Source organism: Ranitomeya variabilis, chromosome 3, assembly GCF_051348905.1.
Source record: "Ranitomeya variabilis isolate aRanVar5 chromosome 3, aRanVar5.hap1, whole genome shotgun sequence".
Classification (NCBI taxonomy): Eukaryota; Metazoa; Chordata; class Amphibia; order Anura; family Dendrobatidae; genus Ranitomeya; species Ranitomeya variabilis.
The window spans coordinates 406,499,593-406,524,779 of NC_135234.1; the positions used below are offsets into that span (position 1 = coordinate 406,499,593).

The 25,187-nt window shown below is 39.8% G+C and overlaps 2 protein-coding genes across 11 annotated transcripts in view; one reads left to right on the plus strand and one right to left on the minus strand.

The window, feature by feature from the left end:
- Positions 1-25,187, minus strand: part of BCAS3 (BCAS3 microtubule associated cell migration factor) — a 1,590,540-nt gene that overhangs the window by 653,109 nt on the left and 912,244 nt on the right. For all 10 annotated transcript variants that reach the window (XM_077296228.1, XM_077296227.1, XM_077296225.1 and 7 more), the window contains one exon: positions 23,452-23,549. In XM_077296228.1, the coding sequence (XP_077152343.1) occupies positions 23,452-23,549 (98 nt within the window). The remainder of the gene's footprint in view (positions 1-23,451; positions 23,550-25,187) is intronic.
- On the plus strand, positions 18,375-19,014 carry LOC143817545 (uncharacterized). The gene is made up of 2 exons (XM_077299039.1): positions 18,375-18,499; positions 18,588-19,014. Exons 1-2 carry the CDS (start codon positions 18,441-18,443, stop codon positions 19,012-19,014), a joined length of 486 nt encoding a protein of 161 aa, XP_077155154.1. The 5' UTR covers positions 18,375-18,440.

Genomic DNA, 25,187 nt, shown 5'->3' on the forward strand with positions numbered 1-25,187 from the left:
TAATGCTCTCTGAATCTATGAAATAACGGACGAATGGTCTTACCAATATAGAAAAAGTGACACGGACACATGATTATGTAGACTACATAACGTGTTTTACATGTTATCAATTGGTGGACCGTGTGGCAGATAGAACCAATGCGAATAGGGTTATCTATTAGTCTAAACTGACAATAACTACAATTTCCACATTTGTGGTTACCTACAGGTTGTAGTTTCCTCAACCAATTGGAATTGTCATTAGCTGATAGACGATTTTTAACAAGAAGATCCCCCAAGTTTTTTGTGCGTTTATAGGCAAAAATCGGGTGGTTTACTGTCAAAGCAGCAAGTTCCCTATCGGATTGTAATATATGCCAGTTTTTATGGATAGCCGCATAGATTGCTTTATTCATTGGGCTATGTGTGAATGTAAATACAAATTTGTCATTGGCACTATTATTAGGGGAATTTTTTGTTTTTTTGCGCCTTTTAAGTAAATCCTCCTGAACTAATTTCCTCACTCTATTTTCCGCCATATCCAAAATTTTAGGGGGATAATTTCTTTTCAAAAAGTTAGTTTTGAGTTCAGTTATTTGTTTAATAAAAGCATCCTCATTGTTGGTAATTTTCCTATACCTAACCATCTGGCTATACGGTATGCTATGTTTTGTGTGAAAGGGGTGTGCGCTATTAAAATGCAGCAAGCTGTTTGTCGCTGTAGGTTTTTTGTATACACTTGTGTTAATTTTCCCTTCTACTACATCAATTTTAACGTCAAGAAACTCCAACGACAATCCTCCGAAACAGGCAGTAAATTGCATATTGTCATTATTATTATTATTATTAAGGTAGGACACAAAGTTCTCAAAGTCCAATCCTGAACCATCCCACACAATAAAGACATCGTCAGCAAACCTATGATATGCTCGAATAAACCGCAAAAAAGGATTACCAACTGAAGTTATGTATTTCTCCTCAAATGCTGCCAAAAATAAATTTGCAAATACACACGCGACCGGCGTCCCCATTGCGGTTCCGGTGCGTTGTAAAAACCATCTATTAATAAACCTAAATGCGTTATGTGTTAAAACAAAGTCCAGGCTTTCAGTGACAAAGTCAATGAAGTCCTGATCCTTGTTACAATTCTGTAAAATCGTACGAATCGCTTCGATGCCTTTATTGTGGGGGATTCGTGTATACAAATTGACAATGTCAATCGATGCTAGTGAAAAAGTGGGTTGCCAATCTAAAGTGCGCAGTGCCAATAAAAAGTCACCCGAATCTTTAATAAAGGAGGGAATTTTATGCAGCAAGGGTTTGAGTAACCAATCCAAGAATTTGGACAAGGGTTCCGTTAAGGAGCCAATACCGGATATGATTGGTCTTCCGGGCGGTTTAGTGGCATGCTTATGAATCTTAGGCAGACTGTACCAATTAGGAATCGTTGGATGTTCAGGAAATAATTTTTCTGCTTTATTTTTCGATAAAACTCCCTTTACTACAAATTTATTTAATAATTTTCTCAATTTCTCCTTGAATTTCAAGATGGGATTGAAATCCAGTGAGATATAAGTACATGTATCGTTCAATTGAGACATCGCCTCCTCAATGTAATATGATTTGTCAAGGATGACTATATTGCCACCCTTGTCCGCTTTCCTTATGATGGTATAATTCCATTGCTGCATTTCATATATCGCATTCTCCTCCTTCTTAGATAAATTATTTTTAGGGGGACAATAAAGAATGGCTTCCACATCTTTTATAACCATGTCCTGGAACAAATCGACAACATTTCCTGGAGAGGTAGGGGGCATAAAAGTTGACTTAATGCCTCCAGTAAAAGGTTCTATTGATGGACCAATTTCTATAGTAGTCTTTGGATCATTTGTGGTTGATTCATTCAAGCCAGCAAGAAGCCATGCATCTTCAATGTCCTTCGGGTCACTAGGCGGATAAGCCATGAAGCCTAAGCTCCCAATATGGGCAGGACTATCAGTCGAGGTGTCAATAGAGGTTCTTTTCTCTTTATTACCCGAAAAGAATTTTTTTAGGTGCAGTTTTCTTGTGGCTTTAAATAAATCGACCCTGAAATCTGTGAAATTAAACTCCTCAGGGACGCAAAAGTTCAGGCCTAATGATAGTACATGTTTCTGCTCATGAGTCAGGATTCTTCTGGAGAGATTTATTACTTGCAGCTCATTACTCTCAGTTGTTACTTCCTCCAGGAGACTTGCTTGCGTTTCTTTTGTGGATTTTTTCTTTCGTCCACCACGTCGGATCTTTTGTCTAAAGGGATGTCATCCTGGGAGGGGATAACAGAAGCTCCTCTATTATCCACAATTTCTTCAACCCCACTGGAGTCAGAATCTGTTACCCATCCGTCTCTCTGCGTTTTGCGTTTATTATACCTTTTAAAAGATGGATTTCTTTGAAAATTTCTCTTTTTGCCGAATTTGTTCCAGGAAAATATCTGCCCTGTAGCGAAATCATTTTTGTCTCTCAAAAACTTGTCTTTTTTCTTTTGTTTAGTTTCGATCTGAATTAAAACCAATTTTTTATTCAGTCTTTTTAAAAACAGCTTAAATTGGGTTTCTATGACGCGTGAACTCAGCTCACTTTTAGCGCCCTCCAGTTGCTCACACAATAAAGCATATTCTTTTTCATTCTGCGTAATTACTAATGCCAGAAGGTTCTGGGAGCATTGCAGGTGAATCTCTTCCCAGGCTTTTTGAAATGATTCGTCACCGCTAAACTGTGATATCTCTTTATACACACGCAGTCCCCTAGGAACGCGTCCACACTCAGTATAAGATTTAAGAGATTGAATAGTCCAGTATAATCTAATCTCTCTCTCAGCCAGAGAGTATATTTTAGATTCCAATGTTTTTGTACTTATTAGCGTAAGTTCATCTTTATGGTTGCAATCCATAAAGAACTCCCCCGCACCCTCTCTGCCAGCCTGTAAACCATCCTCCAATGCAATGCCTGGGACCGAGTCCATGCTATCTTCTTGACTAATATCCATTTTGAACCTGGTGATGCAGCACCTGTGCTCAATTCAGAGAATAAGTCCAAACAAAGATGCACAAGAAAAGAAAAAATGAATGGCACTAGGTGCTATACTCACAGCTGGAATGTATCGGACTCTCGGTGATGATCGCTGGAGATACAGTCATATGAGACTCTGTTGAAGTCCACTGCGGCATGCAATAAATAATAGCTTTGGGGTGGTGCTCAACTTCATAAGCAATGTAGATCCAAAGGAATAAAGAAAAAATAAGTGGCACTCACCCAGTAAATGCTGTACAAAAGGTGTCCTTTATAAAAGTTGGTCACACTTGTCAAACACTATGTTTGACAAGTGTGACCAACCTGTCAGTCAGTTTTCCAAGCGATGCTACAGATCGCTTGGAAAACTTTAGCATTCTGCAAGCTAATTTCGCTTGCAAAATGCTAAAAAAAAAACGGGAAAAAAACGCAAAAAAAAAAATGCGGATTTCTTGCAGAAAATTTCTGGTTTTCTTCAGGAAATTTCTGCAAGAAATCCTGACATGTGCACATACCCTAACTCCAAGCAGAATGTGAAAACCCTCATATTAAAGCTGACAGATGACACTTTAAGCCCATATTGATTATATACCTGTATCTTGAATATCTTTTGGCAAACAGTTACAATGCCAAAACTTGTGTCACTGTTCAAATATTTCTAGATCTAACTGTAGATTAAGACTAAAGGCAGCAAAACATACAGAAACACATATGGGAACAAGGAGTAAGGAACACATGTGAAATAAATCAGAATATGTGTTAATTACCCCCTTTTACTCTGCTTTCAACATTGCACACACACTCTTGGCATTCTTTAAAGTCGCTTCATCAGGTAGTCATCTGGAATGGTTTTCAATGATCAAGGTTGACTCATCAGGAGTTCCTTTATGGAATCACCAGCCTTCAGAAAGTGTTTGAGGCCATCGGGTGTGTTTTGCAAAAGCAGTGTGATATGCAGTTGCATATAGTACTGAGCCCTATTCCACAAATGTTCTAAGCCAAAATATGAGTCAAAAAATGAAATATTTGGCTGTAACAGAAAACAGTTTGGTCACCAAAGGTCTGGAGAGCAGTACAATAATGAGCATGCACAGGCAACAGTGAAGCATGGTGGAAATTTCTTGCAAGTTTTAGAGCCATTCATACGCCTCTCTGATGGCATTGCATGATGGATAAGTATCTGCTTCTTTTTTTCAGCATAGAAAACTTTATTTAAAAATAATCTGTCACCATATTTGACCCATCTAATCTATTAATAAGGGCATATAGATTATAAACTCCAGAAATATGTGATATCTATATGCCTCATTTCAGATGCCTTGCTGTTGAGTAATCATGTTCTTTCAAGGCTGCTGTTATCCTGTTGCTTATGCACCTTTTTCTACCACACTTTTTCCTTCCACTCAACTTTCCATTATTATGCTTGCATACAGCACTCTGTGAACAGCCAGCTTCTTTAGTATTGACCTTTTGTGGCTTTACCTCCTTGTAGAGTGTGTCAATGTCTGTCTTCTGGACATCTGTCAAGTCAGCAGTCTTCCCGATGATTGTGGAGCCTACTGAAATAGACTAAGCGTGTCACACTGCTGCAAAGCAGGTAGGTGCAAGCTCCACTGGATGGCAGTAGAGTGGAAGCAGGACTGCACCTAAACAGACCTGGCCTGCAGTGCAGCAGTGAGGCTACCACAAGAGGCAGCAGAATAGTAAAACAAGCAGGGTCAGATCCTACACTGTAGCGCAGTACCAAAGGAATAAGCAAACTCACGGTGAGAGACAAGCCAGGGGATCTGTAATGGTCAGAAGACAAAAGACAGAAGCAGGTCATGATACTAGCCAAGTCAAAACCAGGGAGTCAGCACAGTAAAGGGAAACATAGAGTCAAGACAGGGATAGGGGAAAACAGAGACATGGGTTCAGACAGCAAACAAAACAGGACACATCAGAGCAATTAGTCAGATACAGCAGCACTAGGCAAAAACTATAACTGACATCGCCTGCAGGAAGCAGCAGTGATAAATAGCCAACCTGGACCCAGACTGAGGCTGGGAAAGGCTAACTCTTGACATGAACAGAACGGGAAAAAGGGAAACAGGACTCAAAACCCAGTCTGGATCATGACAAAGGGACCTTTTTAAACGCTTAGGAAGCCTTTTCAGGTGTTTTTTTTTTATTATTATTCTAATTTACTGAGATAATGACTTCAGGGTTTTCATTGGCTGTAAGCCATAATCATCAATATTAACAGAAATAAACATTTGAAATAGATCATTCTTTTTGTAATGACTCTACATAAAGTATATATATATATATATATATATATATATATATATATATATATATATATATATATATATATACACTTCCATGTATTGAAGAACTGAAATAAATTTAACATTTTGATGATATTCTAATTTAGTCTGAGAATCACATATGTGGTTGGATAGCCCTTCAAAACCCGAGTATAATATAATATAAAAATAAACAATTTTCTTTTTATAAAGCCTGTGCTACACACTAAAACATGCAATAAAATTATCAAAACAGTTTGTAAGAAAGTACAGGAAAATATAAATTGTTCCCTGTGTGTAAACTGTACAAAACTCTGCCTTAGGCTAGGTTCACATTGCGTTAATGTGTGCACGCTAAATGTCGCAATTAACGCCGTGCAACGGGTCCGTTAGCGCACCCATTGACAACAATGTAAATTTTGTCTGTAGCGCATCGCTAGCGCGTGCCTTTTTCGGCTCGCACTAGCGATGTGCCGTTCTTTTGTGACGCGCCGTGGACGCTGCTTGCAGCGTCCGCGGCGCGCCCGAGGTCCGTTCCCCGCTCTCGCAGATCGGGGATCTGCGAGAGCGGGGACGTTAACGCGACCCCTAAACGCGGCCCCAAAAAAAACATTGCGTTAGCGCAATCCGCTAGCGCTAAACGGATTGCCCTAACGCAATGTGAACCTAGCCTTACAGACTCTACCTTAAAGAGGACCTGTCACCAGGTTAAAAGTGTCCAGTTATTGCTCTGATTTTATTAACAATGATTCCTATATGTAAATTTTTATTGTCTTTACCCAGGGGGCATTACTCACAGGATTCTCTTTGGGCTGTTGTGCATAAACATCCTGTGAGCAATGCCCCCTTGATAAACACTATAAAAAATAAGAACTAGCTAAAAAGCCCCATATGTTTGGAACCATGTGGCAGAATAAAAAAAAAACTTGATTTTTTTTGACCAGCTGACAAGTCCTCATACTCTTGTAGTTTCAGCAAGTAATTTATTTGAATAATGAAAACTTTTACACGTTGGGCAACTCTTGCGATAGACACATCAGACAGCAAGCAGAGATCTTGAAAACCAAAAGAAATTGATAGAGAATGCATACTAGAAAATTGTGTAGCTTTTAGGATACATACAATACATACAATAACATGCAGTAACGGAATACTTCTTTAAGGAAAGAAGAACATAATGACAATATACAATCAGCAAGTGAATAGGTAACATCTAGTCAACATGAACTGGAACTTCACAAACAGACTGTAACTGTGATCCTTCATGACATGTTCAAGAGGAAAAATATTATTTTTCTCATTGGTGAAGGCATATTCTGGGGAAAGCAGCGTACAGGACGTGCATGGTGAAAAATGACCAGAATACCATGAGACAAACGTGTAAAGGCCACAATTCCTGCATGGCCAACCAATGCAAACAGTTCTGGTGACATCTTAATTGAACTTCTCTTGATTTTGCCAGAAATGTGGATTTAATAAAAATACATCTAGCACTCCAAAGTAGATAGAACGATACTGAACCACATGTGTGTTGTTGCATCATATTACAGTAGAAGGACTCTTGTGTAAAAACCTTCAAACCAGCATGGCACCTTGTGATGACACATCAGGGTTTTCAGACGCTCCTCTAAATCCCATATGTTACTGTAATGGACATTATACCCTGCAGGCAGAAAATCTGCACTGCTCAAACTGTCAAAAGGTAACGCAACTGCTGGATTGTGATTCACCTGAAAATAGTTTGGAAAAAGTGCTACACTACAGATCCATTAATGATACAATATGCAAGACGTAAGAGCACCATTCGACACCACAATCAGATGTACTGGAATGTTGGTACAAGAGAGTAAGCATGAGACAGAAACCACATTTTGTGTTGAAAATGTGAAATCCCACACTGTTCCTGAGATTTCAGTAGCAAGCACTGTGACTGCGAATGTCATCATCACCGAAAAGGAATTTAGACTGTAAGATGACCTGACAGATATCAAGTCCTGAAAACAAATCCACTTTGCAGTTGATAGTGCAGTATGGCTGCCATTTGCTCAGTTTTCAAAAGGACAGCCATGTTTAGGACCCTCCAATGTAAATCTAGGTATCAGTGATCTGAAATGGAGCATTTTACAGCATAGTATGGAATAGCATGACAGTCTTCCAGGAACATTCTAGGGAAACTGTGAAAAATATGTTTATTAAACCACTACCAACATGCTATAGTCTTTGCCTGCATTAGCATCCTAATCTCTACAGCTAGTGGGTGTGCTAACAGTGAGAATACCATTACTACTACCCACTGCAGCACCCACCCAGATGACTGGTGACACATTGCAGCTTTAGGACTTTCATTTCTCCCTCTTTATGAAAACCAGCAGATTGACCATGAGGCATCTAGAATCACATTTAATAGCCTCATAGCATGCTCGTGGTAATGTAATAATCACATGTTTGATGATCAGTTTACTTTAAATAGTACTATATCCGTTTCAGAACTGTTAGGTACCCAAGGTAATACTACTTTCTTGCAATGCTGCAAACTAAAATGTTAAATGTTTACACTACAATGATATGGACAATTTAAAATCTACCAGAGAGTGACATGGCTAATGGTTATATCACTAAGCACATTTTATACTTCTAACCATTTTGGATCCGGGATTTTCATTGTTTATTGAACATGGAAATTTGAAGGCATGACTAATAGTTAGAGCACTAATTACAATGTATTCTTTTAACGATTAAAGGTGCATTTACACTGAAACATTATTGTTGACAAGAGTTCCTATGAACACTCATTTGACAATAATCTTTCAATGTAAACAGGCTGCCAATCATCCAATGAGCGAGAAAAGGTGCAATGATCAGGTGAAATAACGTTTGTTCAGAATCAGATATCATTAGTCTTGACCGTGCATCGTCGTGCGTAACCATCACTCGCTCTGTGTTATGATCGTGACACACACTCTTGGATAACGGAAAAAGGGATGACCTACTACAGGGAGATGCCGCAACTACACCCAACTGGTCCCTGTATAGACTAGAAGACCCTAACCGCACAACTCAAAAACACTACCTTGGACCTGAGGCCAAAGGCCATCAAGGGTTTTTCTCATAAGTTCTGAGGAACCAGAAGGAAGACCGCAACACACTCCCAACAAAAGGAGAGGAAATATGCAGGAATATATAAAAACCTTGGGTGAAAAATTAAAAAAAATTAAAACATGTTCATATAAGGTGGAGAGGGAAAGTTAAGTAGAGGCAAAAATAAACGACACAAGAATAACCTCCCAAAAACCTAAAGAGGTGAAAGGAAGATGAACAGGGAAAGAAAACAAACAGACTCACTGCAGGATTTCAATTGGTGTTTACCATGCTAGGTAAACTCTTTAGCTGAAGGCCTGAAACTCAAAAACTCAAGTCCACCTAGACGTATAGCCATCAAGAAAGTGCAGTGAAGGGTGAACATGTAAAACCCAACCCAGAATGTGATCGAGCAGACCAAAACAGGAAAATGAAAAAAAAAAAAAAACACCTGGAGAGAAGCAAACCAAAAAGAGGGAACAAAGACAATGGAACCATCAGCATTTGGACAAGGAAGAAAAGGCACTAACTCAGGAGACTAAGGAAACAACCACAAAGCAACAAGTCAGCGGATCGAATCCCCAAACCGAGCCATGACACTCTGTCGAAAACAATGGCAGCCTATGCTCACTGTACGATTTTTTGCTATTTTTTCCCACTTTCTTTTTTTTCTTCACTTGTTCTTCGGTCTTGTGTTTCTCACCCTTATTTACTTTTATCTATTTTGGGACTTCCCTTTTTCCTCTATCCTTTCATGGTCTTCTCTTTGTCCTCCCATTCTTCTACCCATCTTCCATAAGTTGCTTGCAGTATATGGCACAACATCTACCTACATGCATTTACAATCCTCAAATGTTCCATTGTTCCATTGCAAACATTTTGTTTATTTATAGACACGTTCCTTCTGCTCCTTGGTTCCCTGAGCCATGTACCAAAGCATGTCACTTCTGGGACTCTCCACAAACAAACCACATGTCACAAGGACTTCTAAACATGATGCTATTTCCGGTGTGCCGACCAAAAATGACTGCGCTCACCAGCACTCTTATAAACAAGCTCTCTTATCCCATGATGCAGCACTTTTCTTTTCGGCATCTGAGTACGCCTTATCACAAAGCATTCCATTTGTACTTTCTTCCTACATTCAACATGGCAATACGGTAATTGTGCTGCTGACTACTAATTCTCATGTATATATTGTATTGTCTTACAGTGCCTCCTATGACAGTATTTCTTACTCCTTAGTATATGAGCCCAGTTACTACATCTCTAAATACACCACCTCCATAATGAGCCTAAACCAGGGAGCATTACTGCAATACCTCATCACTTACATTATGGCCCTTCACATACCTACCAGTTCATGGGATAGCATGTATAGACCTTTGTGCAAATTAATCTCTGGTTTCTTTATTTAGAGATAAACAGTCTCACCATAGTCTGTCTACTTGGAAGAATCATTATATCCTACAGTAGGCATATCAGCAATCTGTACTATCAACTAAAGTGGTCTTGCTACCTGACCTAAGCAGGCTCCCAAATTTGTCAAGCACAGTCACTTTGCATCCAAAGAAGATTCTTGTTACTTGGTTATATTTACTATTCTTTTTATCAGTTTGCTTATATCTACCAACGCTCTTGGAGTATACTTTTCACTTACTTTTATTTAGTTGCAGTTTGTTGTTTTCTGCCCATGAATTGCTTCATTTTTAGAGGAGTCATAATTACTTGTATTCACTGACATAAATTTACAATTGTGATTTTTTCTGTATTGCAACATTTCAAGATTTTCTTCCCCAACACCGCAAGGAGTGCAAGATCTTTTCCTCTTGATTAATATTAATATGCACCCATAGATACAGTGTGATGTGTAGTGAACACACTATCTTAAGTTTTTACATACTTATTCTAGCTCCAACTTGGGTTAGAGTTAAGACTAGTGTTAGGCATAATCTTAAACACCTCAATGCGGATGCAGCTGCCGTTCTATATAACACCACAATAGCTGCAGCTCTTGAATCGGTCACCCCTCTCCAACATACCAAAGCTCGCAAAATCAACAGACAGCCCTGGTACACCAGCCTGATCAAAGAACGGAGAAAGGCTTCCAGGGTTGCTGAGGATGGAAAAGTTCCCAGTCCAAGGAGAACTTCATCACATTCCAACAGTCCCTCACTACTTTCAAGGCCACACTCGCCACAGCTAAACAAACCTATTTCATCTCTCATATCCTCCCTGTCTCACAACCCTAAACAGCTATTCAACACCTTCAATTCTGTCCTCCGTCCCCAGCACTTCCTCTCTCTCCACTCATCTCAGCTGAAGACTTTGCCACATATTTCAAGCAGAAAATTCATCATAGTTTTGGTCGACAACCCCCAGAGCCCTTCCTCCTAACTGCCAAGCCCTCCTCCTACAAGACCAACTTTTCCCCCATTGCAGAATATCGACTCTCCACTCTACTCTCAAGATCACATCTCACCACTTGTGCACTTGACCCGATCCCATCCCACTTCATCCCAAACCTCTCCACAGTCTTCATCCCAACCCTAACCCACCTCTTCAACCTATCAATAACAACTGGTGTTTTCCCCTCTATCTTTAAACATGCCTCAATCACACCTATCCTCAAAAAGCCCTCTCTTGACCCATCCTCTGTATCTAGCTATAGCCCTATATCAAATCTCCCCTATGCCTCAAAACTAATCGAATAACACGTCCATCTTGAACTGTCCTCCCACCTCTCTTCTTGCTCCCTCTTTGACCGTTTACAATCTGACTTCCAGCAGCAGCACTCTATTGAAACTACAGACCTTCTCATCTCTTGGCATCACAGACTTGGCCCTATCTTGGATCTCGTCATACCTAACAGACTGGACATTCAGCATCTCCCACTTGCACACCACCTCCTCACCGCTCCCCTATCTGTCAGAGTCCCACAAGGTTCAGTCCTAGGGCCCCTGCTCTTCTCCATTTACACCTTCGGCCTCGGACAGCTCATAGAATCACACAGCTTTCAGTATCTCCTCTATGCTGATGACACACAGATCTACATCTATGGACTAGATATCACCTCCCTACTAACCAGAATCCCACAATATCTGTCTGCTATTTCATCCTTCTTCTCTGCTAGATTTCTAAAACTTAACATGGACAAAACAGAATTTATCATCTTTCCCCCATCTCACTTGACCCCCAACGGACCTATCTAATAAAGTAAATGGCTACCCACTTCCCCCAGTCCCACAAGCTCACTGTCTCGGGGTAATCCTTGACACTGATCTCTTCTTCAAACCACATATCCAAGCCCTTTCCAATTCCTGCTGACATCAACTCAAAAATATTTCAAGAATCTGTACATTCCTCAATTATGCATCTGCAAAAACCCTAGTCCATGCCCTCATCATCTCCCGCCTTGACTACTGCAACTTCCTGCTCTGTGGCCTCCCCTCTAACACTCTCAAACCCCTCCAATCTATTCTAATCTCTGCTGTGCAACTATTCCACCTGTACCCCCCCTATTTCTTGGCCTCTCCCCTCTGTCAATCCCTGCACTGGCTCCCTATTACACAAAGACTCCAGTTCAAAACCCTAACAATGGCATACAAAGCCATCCACAACCTGGCTCCTCCATACATCTGTGACCTCATCACCTGGTACTTACCTACACACAACCACCAATCCTCACAAGATCTCCTTCTCTACTCCCCTCTTATCTCCTCTTCCCACAATCGCATACAAGATTTCTCCCGTGCATCACCCCTACTCTGGAACTCTCTACCACAACATATCAGACTCTCGCCTACCATGGAAACCTTCAAAAACAAGTTGAAAACCTACCTCTTCGGACAAGCCTACAACCTGCAGCAACCACCGATCCACTAAGCCACTGCACAACGAGCTCTATCCTCGCCTACTGTATCATCACCCATCCCTTGTAGATTTTGAGCCCTTGCGCGACGTGTATTGTTTAAGATTACTGTACTTGTTTTTATTATGTATACCCCTCCTCACATGTAAAGTGCCATGGAATAAATGGCACTATAAAAATAAATAATAATAGTAATAATAGTTCTAGCTTTAGTGATAGGGTTAGGGCAATGAAATAGCTAAATAAAAAAAAAACACAAAAATGTAACAAAAAAAATAGAAAGTTAAAACAATCTAACAATGTATTTATATTTTTAAAAATCTTATGTCTAACTGTCCATGGATTAGGGAGCGCATAATATTTGCTTTGCCATGGGAGCTGGCAATTCAAACCATGCCGCCACTGAGTAGAGGTTTGGAAATCCTTTCGCTCCAATAAAGATACTAAATAATTTGTAAAGTTGATGGGACTAACTATTCAAAGTGATCTAAGGATCTGCTTACATTGATGCCATTATCACAGCAATATGCCGAGTTTAAAGAACGGTTGGTTTAAAATATTAATAACACATCATTATTATAAATCTTTATTTTAAATCCATTGTTTTATCTTCCCAACATCCTATACAAATCTTTTTTGTGTTTGTTACAGTCTCTTTTTCCTGTTTAAAACCTCAATCCACTCAACAGTCTCATGGGATTTCCGAATCACTTTGGATTAAAATCCTTTTGACTCCTAACGGCTTGACTAATACTCTGCATTTAATAATTCTACTTGTGATAGATTTTACTTGACACAATCGTATTGGAACCCATGTTGGAATATAGATGGACGCGAGCATGCAAACCAGATATTATATTATATTGAGGATATAAGACCTGAGGGGCAATGTAATTAGTATACATTAGTATATTTAACAGCATACATATTCCAAAATATATCAAGCTGAACAGATTACCAAGAATATGCTACTCTGTATGCAAACAGCATGTTATATTAGGCTTCGTTTACAAAATCAGTTAATTGTTAAAACGATGAAGGTTGCAACTGTAACTCTTGACGAGCAAATAATGTCAGACAAGTGTTAATACAGGACGAAAATTGTGAATGAAATGGTTGAATTGCGATTGTTACATTGTAACATTGAATATCGTGCACTGTGTTCACCCAGATAATCTAAAGTGTAGGTGTCATCAATGTTCAAATCTCCTAAGTATAACTAATTAATGTTCAAATCCCATAAGTAGTACTAATTATCTGAATACATGATATCATAAAGTATTGTACATACATTTCTGCTGATACTGTAAAAGAATAATTAATTGTATTAACAAAGAAAAATATTTTTTGCTAATTGCAAATATGTCATGAATATGTACTCGTTCCGATTCTCCAAATGTTAAGGAGGTATTGCCTTGAAACATGGCCAACCCTATATATGAATTTCCTTTACTCTTTTTTGTCAGTCAATTCGTTTGCCAAACATACAATTTCCATTTACATTACACAAATTTTGCAAATTGAACAAGAACTTTTTTGCTCACAAAAATGATTTCATGAATTATGAACAATCTTTTCTGCATACATTATTCGGTCGATCAACCTATTCACATTACACAATTATCATGAACAATGGGATGAATAGAGACCATACCAAGAACCATAAATACAAATCTGCAAAGGGAACCTAAAACCATGTGGAAGGGCCCTGTGCAGAACATACAGTGGGGGAAATAAGTATTTGATCCCTTGCTGATTTTGTAAGTTGACCCACTGACAAAGACATGCCCAATCTATAATTATAAGGGTAGGTTAATTTAACCCCTTCCCGACATGTGACGGTATAGTACGTCACATGTCGGGACCCCCGCTTTGATGTGCGCTCCGGCGGTGAGCGCACATCAAAGTCGCGACATGTCAGCTGTTTTTTACAGCTGACATGTGCGCGCAATAGCGGCGGGTGAAATCGCGATCACCCGCCGCTATTAACTAGTTAAATGCCGCTGTCAAACGCAGACAGCGGCATTTAACTACCGCATCCGGCCGTGCGGCCGGATATGAGCGCATCGCCGACCCCTGTCACATGATCGGGGGTCGGCGATGCTCCTCCATTGTAACCATAGAGGTCCTTGAGACCTCTATGGTTACTGATTGCCGGTGGCTGTGAGCGCCCCCCTGTGGTCGGCGCTCACAGCACACCTGCATTTTAGCTACATAACAGCGATCTGATGATCGCTGTTATGTAGCAGAGCCGATCGGGCTGTGCCTGCTTCTAGCCTCCAATGGAGGCTATAGAAGCATGGCAAAAGTAAAAAAAAAAAGTTTTTAAAAATGTGAAAAAAATAAAAAAAACATAAAAGTTTAAATCACCCCCCTTTCGCCCCAATCAAAATAAATCAATAAAAAAAAAAAAAAAACCTACACATATTTGGTATCGCCGCGTTCAGAATCGCCCGATCTATCAATTAAAAAAAAGCATTAACCTGATCGCTAAATGGCGTAATGAGAAAAAAATTCGAAACGCCAGATTTACGTTTTTTTGGTCGCCACGACATTGCATTAAAATGCAATAACGGGCGATCAAAAGAACGTATCTACACCAAAATGCTATCATTAAAAACGCCAGCTCGGCACGCAAAAAATAAGCCCTCACCCGACCCCAGATCACGAAAAATGGAGACGCTACGAGTATCGGAAAATGGCGCAATTTTGTTTTGTTTTGTTTTTTGCAAAGTTTGGAATTTTTTTTCACCACTTAGGTGAAAAATAACCTAGTCATGTTAGGTGTCTATGAACTCGTAGTGACCTGGAGAATCATAATGGCAGGTCAGTTTTAGCATTTAGTGAACCTAGCAAAATAGGCAAGCAAAAAACAAGTGTGGGATTGCACTTTTTTTGCAATTTCACTGCACTTGGAATTTTTTTCCCGTTTTCTAGTACACGACATGCTAAAACCAATGATGTCGTTCAAAAGTACAACTCGTCCCGCAAAAAATAAGCCCTCACATGGCCAAATTGACGGAAAAATAAAAAAGTTATGGCTCTGGGAAGGAGGGGAGCGAAAAACGAAAACGGAAAAACGGAAAAAGCTCCGGGGGTGAAGGGGTTAAACATTGAGAGACAGAATATCAAAAACAAAATCCAGAAAATCACATTGTATAAATTATATAAATGTATTTGCATTTTTCAGTGAGAAATAAGTATTTGATCCCCTACCAACCATTAAGAGTTCTGGCTCCTACAGACCAGTTAGATGCTCATAATCAACTTGTTACCTGCATTAACCTTCATCAGGCTGCATAATTTTACAACGTTAACAGGCTGCAGAGGTACAATTGTACCTTCATATATACCTCCACTGTGGGAAGATTTTCTCCTTTACTTGGTTTCAGAAACTACAGTTCATTCAGCTACAAATGTTATGCTGATATCTATTGGCCAGTGTTGTTACTGCTCACTTATGTTGCTGTCAATTAAGTTGATTCAAACTGGGAGTGGCTTCTACTTGTCTTCCTGCCTCCCTCCTCTCAGTAGCCATTTTGCTGTTCATCTCATTGCTGTGAGCACACACATTTCTAGGCTTGTGAAGTCTTCAATTTCTTGGATACGAAGGTAGGAAAGTCTCACAGCATCTAACAGCCTTCATTCGCCTTATGTGGGGACAGAACAGTCAGAAATTGTCTTTGAGCCTGGACTTGGCTTACATATATTTTGTATGAAACTTATCCCTATAGGTATGATTTTTATACCAAAAATGGATAATAATTAGTATCTACATATTGTTTTACGATGCTTTACTTATATTCAGCACAAAATAAAGATGGTGGCTCTGTTACAATTTTCCTATTGGTCGAAAAAACAGTCGAAGATGGAATGAAAATTCTGAAACCGTATACGGTTTACATAATATATAAATTACATTTATAAATAACTAGCTGAAGAGCCCGGCGTTGCCTGGGCATAGTAAATATCTGTGGTTAGTTATAGCACCTCACTTCTCTTATTTTCCCATCACGCCTCTCATTTTCCCCATCACATCTTTCATTTTCCCCCTCACATCTCTCATTTTCTCCCTCACACCTCTCATTTTCCCCCTCACTCCTCTTATTTTCCCCCACTCCTCTCATCCCCCCCTAACACTTGTCATTTCGACCTCACATCTGTCATTTTCCGATCACTCCACTATTTTCCCTCACTCCTCTCATTTTGCACTCACACCTTTTCATTTTCACCTCACGCCTCTCATTTTCACCTCAGTATATACACGTTTGTCATCTCACTTATATATAGTATACACCTGTATGTCATCTCCTGTATATAGTATATACCTGTATGTCATCTCCCCTGTATATAGTATATACCTGCTGTGTGTCATCTCCCCTGTATATAGTATATACCTGTATGTCATCTCCTCCTATATATAGTATATACCTGTATGTAATCTCCTGTATATAGTATATACCTGTGTGTCATCTCACCTATATATAGTATGTATCTGTGTGTCATCTCCTCCTGTATATACTATATACCTGTAGGTACTCTGCTCCTGTATATAGTATATACCTGTGTGTCATCTCCTCCTGTATATAGTATATACCTGTGTGTCATCTCTCCTGTATATAGTATATATCTGTGTGTCATCTCCTCCTGTATATAGTATATACCTGTGTGTCATCTCCCCTGTAAATAGTATATACCTGTGTGTCATCTCCTCCTGTATATAGTATATATCTGTATGTCATCTCCTCCTGTATTAGACCTTATTCACACGTTATTTGGTCAGTATTTTTACCTCAGTATTTGTAAGATAAATTGGCAGCCTGATAAATCCCCAGCCAACAGTAAGCCCTCCCCCCTGGCAGTATATAATAGCTCACACATACACATAATAGACTGGTCATGTGACTGACAGCTGCCGGATTCCTATATGGTACATTTGTTGCTCTTGTAGTTTGTCTGCTTATTAATCAGATTTTTATTTTTGAAGGATAATACCAGACTTGTGTGTGTTTTAGGGCGAGTTTCGTGTGTCAAGTTGTGTGTGTTGAGTTGCGTGTGGCGACATGCATGTAGCGACTTTTGTGAGATGAGTTTTGTGTGGCGACATGCGTGTAGCAACTTTTTGTGTGTCGAGTTGCATGTGACAGGTTAGTGTAGCAAGTTGTGTGCAGCAAGTTTTGCGCATGGCGAGTTTTGCACGTGGGGAGTTTTATGTGTGGTGCCTTTTGAGTATGTGCAAGTTTTGTGTGAGGCAACTTTTGCATGTGTTGCAACTTTTGTGCATGTGGCAATTTTTCCGCGTGTGCAAGTTTTGCGTGTGGCGAGTTTTCCATGAGGTGAGTTTTGCACGTGTGGCGAGTTTTGCATGTGGAGAGTTTTGCGCGTGGCGAGTTTTGAGCGGCGACTTTTGTGTTTCGACTTTTATGTGGCGAGGTTGGTGTATGTGTGGTGAAATGTGCGCTGAGGGTGGTATATGTGTTCGAGCACGTGGTAGTGTGTGGCGCATTTTGTGTGTGTGTTCATATCCCCGTGGTGGTGTGGTGATTATCCCATGTCGGGGCCCCACCTTAGCAACTGTACAGTATATACTCTTTGGCGCCATCGCTCTCATTCTTTAAGTCCCCCTTGTTCACATCTGGCAGCTGTTAATTTGCCTCCAACACTTTTCCTTTCATTTTTTCCCCATTATGTAGATAGGGGCAAAATTGTTTGGTGAATTGGAAAGCGCAGGGTTAAAATTTCACCTCACAACATAGCTTTGACGCTCTCGGGGTCCAGACGTGTGACTGTGCAAAATTTTGTGCCTGTAGCTGCGACGCCTCCAACACTTTTCCTTTCACTTTTTCCCCATTATGTAGATAGGGGCAAAATTGTTTGGTGAATTGGAAAGCGCGGGGTTAAAATTTCACCTCACAACATAGCCTATGACGCTCTCGGGGTCCAGACGTGTGACTGTGCAAAATTTTGTGGCTGTAGCTGCGACGGTGCAGATGCCAATCCCGGACATACACACACACACACACACACACATACACACATTCAGCTTTATATATTAGATTATCACTAGAAATAATTTACTTTTTTACCTGCACTTTAGAATCGAGTTTCATTCTACTTGCCACGTGTTACTGAACTAAATTACGAAGCCAAAATTCATCTACCAAGTCATCATGAGTGATAGTGATGCTGGATCTAGTTTCCGCCATAATCCAAGAAAACGTGTTTGCAGGTTAGTATCATTTTGTGAACAGCCAATAATGTAGTATTGTGTAGTATTTCGGAAAATTATTTATTTTTCATTTTTTTCATATTGACAGATTTACGTCTGACGAAATAATGCGAATGCTAGAAGAATCTGATTCTGAGCATGAGGAAGAACCATATGTTGCATCTGATGATGAAAACTATGTACCACAAGTGGATGTTACTGAAGAAGATTCAGACATTGAACAAGAAATGGTCATAGAGCAGGAAAAAGAATACGACTCAGATGAAAGTGTTGAGGATGAGTCTGTGCCTCAAAGTGCAGGCGACATTTGGACTGCTAAGGATAAAACTCAATGGTGTAGTGATCCACTGCCAAATGCACAGACAAAATCTTGTAATGTCCTACGACAAAGAGGTGGCCCTGCAGCAATCAGCAACCTGTATACAGCAAAAGAGCTATTCAAGTCAATCATGACACCCGAGATGTGTGACATCATATTACAAGAAACGAATCAAAAGGCCAAGAGATTCTTCTGATTCTTCTGAACGGCCACCACAAAAAACATTCAAGCAATTTACTGAAACTGAACTCCATGCATTTTTGGGCATACTGATTGCTGCTGGTGTGCACAGAGACAACAAAGAGAATCTGGAGGAAATGTGGAATGTTGCTGCTCTGCCTCTTATACGTGCAGCCATGTCTCGTGACCGCTTCAAGATGATACTCAGATTTATCAGATTTGACAACGAAAATACACGTGTAGAACGTGTGCAAACAGATAAAGCTGCACCAATATGGGACATCTGGACAATGCTGACAATGCTGAACAGAAATCTGGAGAGAGCCTACAAGCCATATAATTGTATCACTGTCGACGAGCAATTATTTCCATTTAGAGGCCATACTAAATTTACCCAGTATATACCTTCAAAACCAGCTAAATATGGCATAAATATTTTCTGGGCTTGTGACTCGTCAAACGCCTACCCATTACAAGGTCAGCTCTACACTGGGAAACCAACTGATGGTCCTTGACAAGTAAACATTGGTGAACGAACAGTATTGGACCTAGTGAGCTCGTATAAAGACTCTGGAAGAAATGTCACCACCGATAACTTCTTTACAACCAAGGAACTAGCTAAGGTATTGAACTCCTGGAACATGACACTAGTTGGTACAGTGAGAAAAAACAAAAGGTTCCTACCTAGCAACATGCAGCCTGCCAAAGAAAGGCCTGTAAACTCGACAAATTTTGCCTACAATCATGATGCAACAGTCTGTTCATATGTACCAAAGAAGAACAAATCAGTCGTGCTTCTATCATCTATGCACATGACGGGAGAAGTTGAAGAGACACTAGCAGCCAAGCCAGAGATAATAAAATACTACAACAAAACAAAAGGCGGAGTTGATGTTATGGATAAAATGTTGGGAGAGTACACTGTGAAACGACAAACATTACGTTGGCCTCTGGCATTTTTCTACAATATGATTGACGTCACTGAGTTAACATCCTACATCATCTACAGAGAATACAATCCAAGCTTCAGGAACAAGGATCAACAAAGAAAGTTCCTGAAAGATCTCGCAAATCAGCTGTGTATGCCTGCAATTGAAGATCGTAGTACAAACCGAATGATGATGAGAAACCATTTTCTTCGAGGTGCAGTAGAAATGGTGCTTGGACGATGCATTCTGGTAGCATCGCAAGCAGCAGCTGGCCCTCAAATACCTCATGTTAGTCGTGGACCCTCCCCTGCTGTTGGTAGTTGCTATGTCTGCCGAGACCTGAGGCGAAAACAACGTAAGACTAGAAAGTCTTGTGTGGTTTGTGTGAAACCCATTTGCGATGAACACTCGGTAGCAAAGACAACATGCATTACTTGCGAAGAAAATCAATAAAAAAAGTTTCTTACATTTTCTTTTATAATGTTAATGAACAGTTTTTACTTGTTTATAATAATAAAATAGCATTATCATTAAAAAAAATATTATTCTTTTTTCCTTGCATTATTTTCATGCAAAATATATGAGGGTACATTTGTACCTATGCAGCTTGTTATGGATGCAAAAATATCTCGACCCCTTATCTCGGAAGGGGGTGGAGATATTTTATTGAAATTTGGCCAATATATTCTGGACCACGAAATTTCAGCCCTCTACGGCTTTTCGGAAAAAAGTTATTGCAATTTTAAAACGAAATAGTTACAATTGTACATACTCAGCTGGACAAAGGTTAAAGACAGCTGTCTTACAGAGTCACCTGTATAAAATACTCCTCTCCACAGACTCAATTAATCAGTCAGATTCTAACCTCTACAACATGGGCAAGACCAAACAGCTTTATAAGGATGTCAGGGACAAGATCATAGACCTGCACAAAGCTGAACGGGCTACAAAACCATAACTAAGACGTTGGGTGAGAAGGAGACAACTGCTGGAGCAATAGTAAGAAAATGGAAGAAATACAAAATGACTGTAAATCAACATTGATCTGGGGCACAATGCAAAATCTCACCTCGAGGGGTATCCTTGATCATGAGGAAGGTGAGAGATCAGCCTAAAACTATACGGGGGAAACTTGTTAATGATTTCAAGGCAGGTGAGACCACAGTCACCAAGAAAACAATAGGTAAAACTTTACGCCATAAAGGTTTAAAATACTGCAGTGCCTGCAAGGTCCCCCTGCTCAAGAAGGCACATGTGCAGGACCATCTGAAGTTTGCCAATGAACACCTGTATGATTCTGCAAGTGATTTGGAGAAGGTGCTGTGGTTAGATGAGACAAAAATTGAGGTCTTTGGCATTAACTCAACTCACTCTGTTTGGAGGAAGAGAAATGCTGCCTATGACCCAAAGAACACCGTTCCCACTGTCAAGCATGGAGGTGGAAACATTATGTTTTGGGGGTGTTTCTTTTCTAAGGGCACAGAACTACCTCTGTTGTGAACTCTGCGTTCAGGCTCCCTCTTGTGGTCACTGGTGGTATGGTGTGACTTTTGCTTTGGGCTCCCCCTGGTGGCTTTGTCTGTTATCCTGCTGGTCTCTGGCTATCAGCTGGATTCGTTATCCTCTGGGAGGTTCCTATATAGCTCTGTTTTACTTCCACTTGTCGCCGGCTGTCGATGTAATCAGTGCTTCTCAGATTCCTTCTGACTACCTTGCTCCCAGTCCATCCAGGACAAGCTAAGTTTTGTTTGCTCATTTTTTGATCAGCAGTGTTTATCATGTTTTCTGTTCCAGCTTGCTAAAATGTAATGCCCTCGCTTGCTGGTTGCTCTAGTGGGCTAAGTTTCTCCCCACACACCGTTAGTTGGTGTGTGGGTTCTTGAAATCTCAGGATGGATTTTTTGTAAGGGTTTTTTTATTGATCGCATAGACCCCTGCTCTATTTTCTGCTTTCTAGTACTAGTGGGCCTCTTTTGCTGAATCTGATTTCATCCCTATGTATGTGCCTTCTTCTTACTTCACCGTTAATATTTGTTGGGGGCTTCTATATCTTTGGGGATTATTTCTCTGGAGGTAAGCGAGGTGTTTTCTTTCTCTTTAGGGGTAGCTAGTTCCTCAGGCTGGCTCGAGACATCTAGGATTTTTTTAGGCACGTTCACCGGCTACCTCTAGTTGTGTTGGATAGGTTCAGATTTGCGATCAGTCCAGTTACCATCTCCCTAGAGCTCGTCCTTAGTTTAAACACTTGCTGGTCTATTTGTGATCCTCAGCCACTAGGGATCATAACATACCTCAATGCATCAATGGCAGAATGGATGGAGCCATGTACCATAAAATCCTGTGTGACAACCTTCTTCCCTCCGCCAGGACATTAAAATGGGTTGTGGCTATGTCTTCCAGCAAGACAATGACCCAAAACATACAGCCAAAGCAACAAAGGAGTGGCTGAAAGAGAAGCACATTAAGGTTCTGGAGTGGCCTAGCCAGTCTCCAAACCTTAATCCCATAGAAAACTTAAGGAGGGAGTTGAAGTTCTGATTTGCCTAGAAACAACCTCAAAATCGTAATGATTTAGAGATGATCTGCAAAAAGGAGTGGACCAAAATTCCTCCTGACGTGTGCGCAAACGTCATCATCAACTACAAAAAACATCTGACTGCTGTGCTTGCCAACAAGGGTTTTGCCACCAAGTATTAAGTCTTCTTTTCCAGAGGGATAAAATACTTATTTCTCACTGCAAAATGCAAATAAATTTATATAATTTATACAATGTGATTTGCTAGATTTCATTTTTAATATTCTATCTCTCAATGTTAACATTAACCTAGAAAAAAAAAAAGGTCTCTGTTCCAGCTCCTTAGATAAAATCTTCAAAATTTATTTAATCAATGACAAAAAAATGACAAAAGGCATGCTCCAAGAATGCACCATGTGCACACAGAAACAGCAGGTGACGCGTTTCGATCGCAAGAGCGATCTTTATCAAAGCCTGGAGCTGTGATATATACCGACCATGAACTGAAGCAGCTCTGAATGGTTGGACACAATAAGTAGCAGGGGCACACTTGTAAGATTTTTTCAGCATTGTAAAAAAATTTTTTAACACATCGAATTGTGAAGCTTATTATTATACCTGGTTCTATTAATGAAATATACTAAATTTGTGGGACAACTCATTTAAATCTCACAGTTGACCTACACTCAGGCTACAAATGGAGCACATCTACACATAACAGTCTGCACACCCTGAAAAATGAAACACTGCCAACATTTACCGACTGAACAACACACCTTACTCATTGCACTGTAGCAGTAAACACGGTAACGTTCACGTAACAGATTTTACTCTACAATGACGCTTAGGTTCTCTTGGGCAGGATATTGGTTGGGATATAAATCTATTTATGTAGTATCGACTACATCATTGCATCTACATTACAGATGGTAATAAAACTTCTTTGTAAACACTTTACACCAATAGAGAAATCCTTTATGGCCAATTGACCATTAAAGGTTTTTCCTACCTGAGCTAGCGTCAATAACTGTTGATCCTCCCCTTCGATCAGCAGTAGGTCGCGGAGATCCCGGCATGCTTACAGGCTCAGAGCGAACGGGCTGGATTCTGTATCAAGAAGATAAGTTTGTGAGAAGATCTTAACAATGTGTATTTTAACTTTTGAATGGAGAAGTTTATCAAACAAATGCAAAGTAAAAACAGCTGCCTATAGTAACCCCGCAGTTTGAAGCCAGATATTCTTTAGTTAAAATGAATGTTGCATCTTACATGAAATACCAATGGGAAGCAATATCATATTTTTACTATTACATTACATTTATTATTATTACAATAACTCTATGTCACTTTATCAATATATTTCTTTATCTTTAAAGAGGATCTGTCTCTAAAAAAAAAAAAGTCAAATCCTTTGTAAAAATCCCTGAACTCCTCTGATTTTGCTGCTTTTTTCTGTGTTCTGTTGCGTAATTCCACAACAGAGATATTCAGATTTGTTTCTTTTGGAGCGAAGAATGTGACATTTCTGCTTGGAGACCAACAGGGCATTTCTTCAAAGTCTCTGCGGTCGAGAGATGTCTCACCTTCTCAGACACTGCCAATCACAGCTCGGTAGCATCTGAGACTGCTAGATCAGCTACCGAGCTGTGATAGGCAGTGTCTGTAGAACATGAGGGGTGAAAATGCATGCCCCAGTCAACAAATTGAAGAAAAATGCCCAGTTGGACTAAAAGTAAAGATTTCAGATACAGCACTGGAAAAGCAACAAATATAAAAAACTCTTTAATGGAGTGATGTAACGCAAAACAGAAAACAGCAATAGAATCAGGTGCGCTCAGGTATCATTACAAGATATTTAACTACATTTTTTGGAGCTAATTACAAGTCCTCTTTTAACACTTTAAGTGCCTTGCATTTATGAATTTGCAGACTTCAGACCTAAGATCTGGCAGCATCCCTTGTTGACTCAGTGACTGCACAGAGGGTGATTTCATGATTTATATTCTATAACATTCTGTCTTTAGACTATTACTATACAGTAAGCTGATTGATGAAAAACTAACTGTTAAACTGAACTCCCCTGCTTGGTTTGGAGTACCATTTGTGCATTTTAGAAACAGTCAAATTAAATCCATACCCCACACAGATCTATTTGCTAACTGAAGTAAATGTAAGCGGAGGGACCCAATTGATTATTATATTATCCATCTAGTTTATGTAAAAAAGGAGGACCTCTTCTCTCGTTCCAAAACTGACACCAAATGGAAACCAGACAGAGCGTATAATAACCATATGTGAACCTAGGCTTCCATATATACAGTATATTTACATTTTTTATTTTACTCACTTAGATAGCCCCATTAATTCTACAGCGCTCCACATACATTATCATCACTGGGGTTAACAATCAAAATTCCCTATCAGTATGTCTTTAGAGTGTGGGAAGAAACTGGAGGAAACCCAGGCAAACACGGGGAGAACATACAAACTCCTTGCAGTTGTTGTCCTTGGTGGGATTTGAACCCAGGACTCCATTTGCATCATTTCGCAAACTTGTCCATTCCTACAATGGAGCTCCAAAATGGACATGTGAACTTAGCCTAAGCTGCTATAAGAATATCTTTGGACAAGCTGGTCAGCTGCTTCGAATAGCAACCATCAAAATTGTGAAAATAGCCCAGGTTATCATTAAATTCATTAGCTCAGGTAGGTAGAGATTCTTTACTATAATTAAAATTGCCTCAA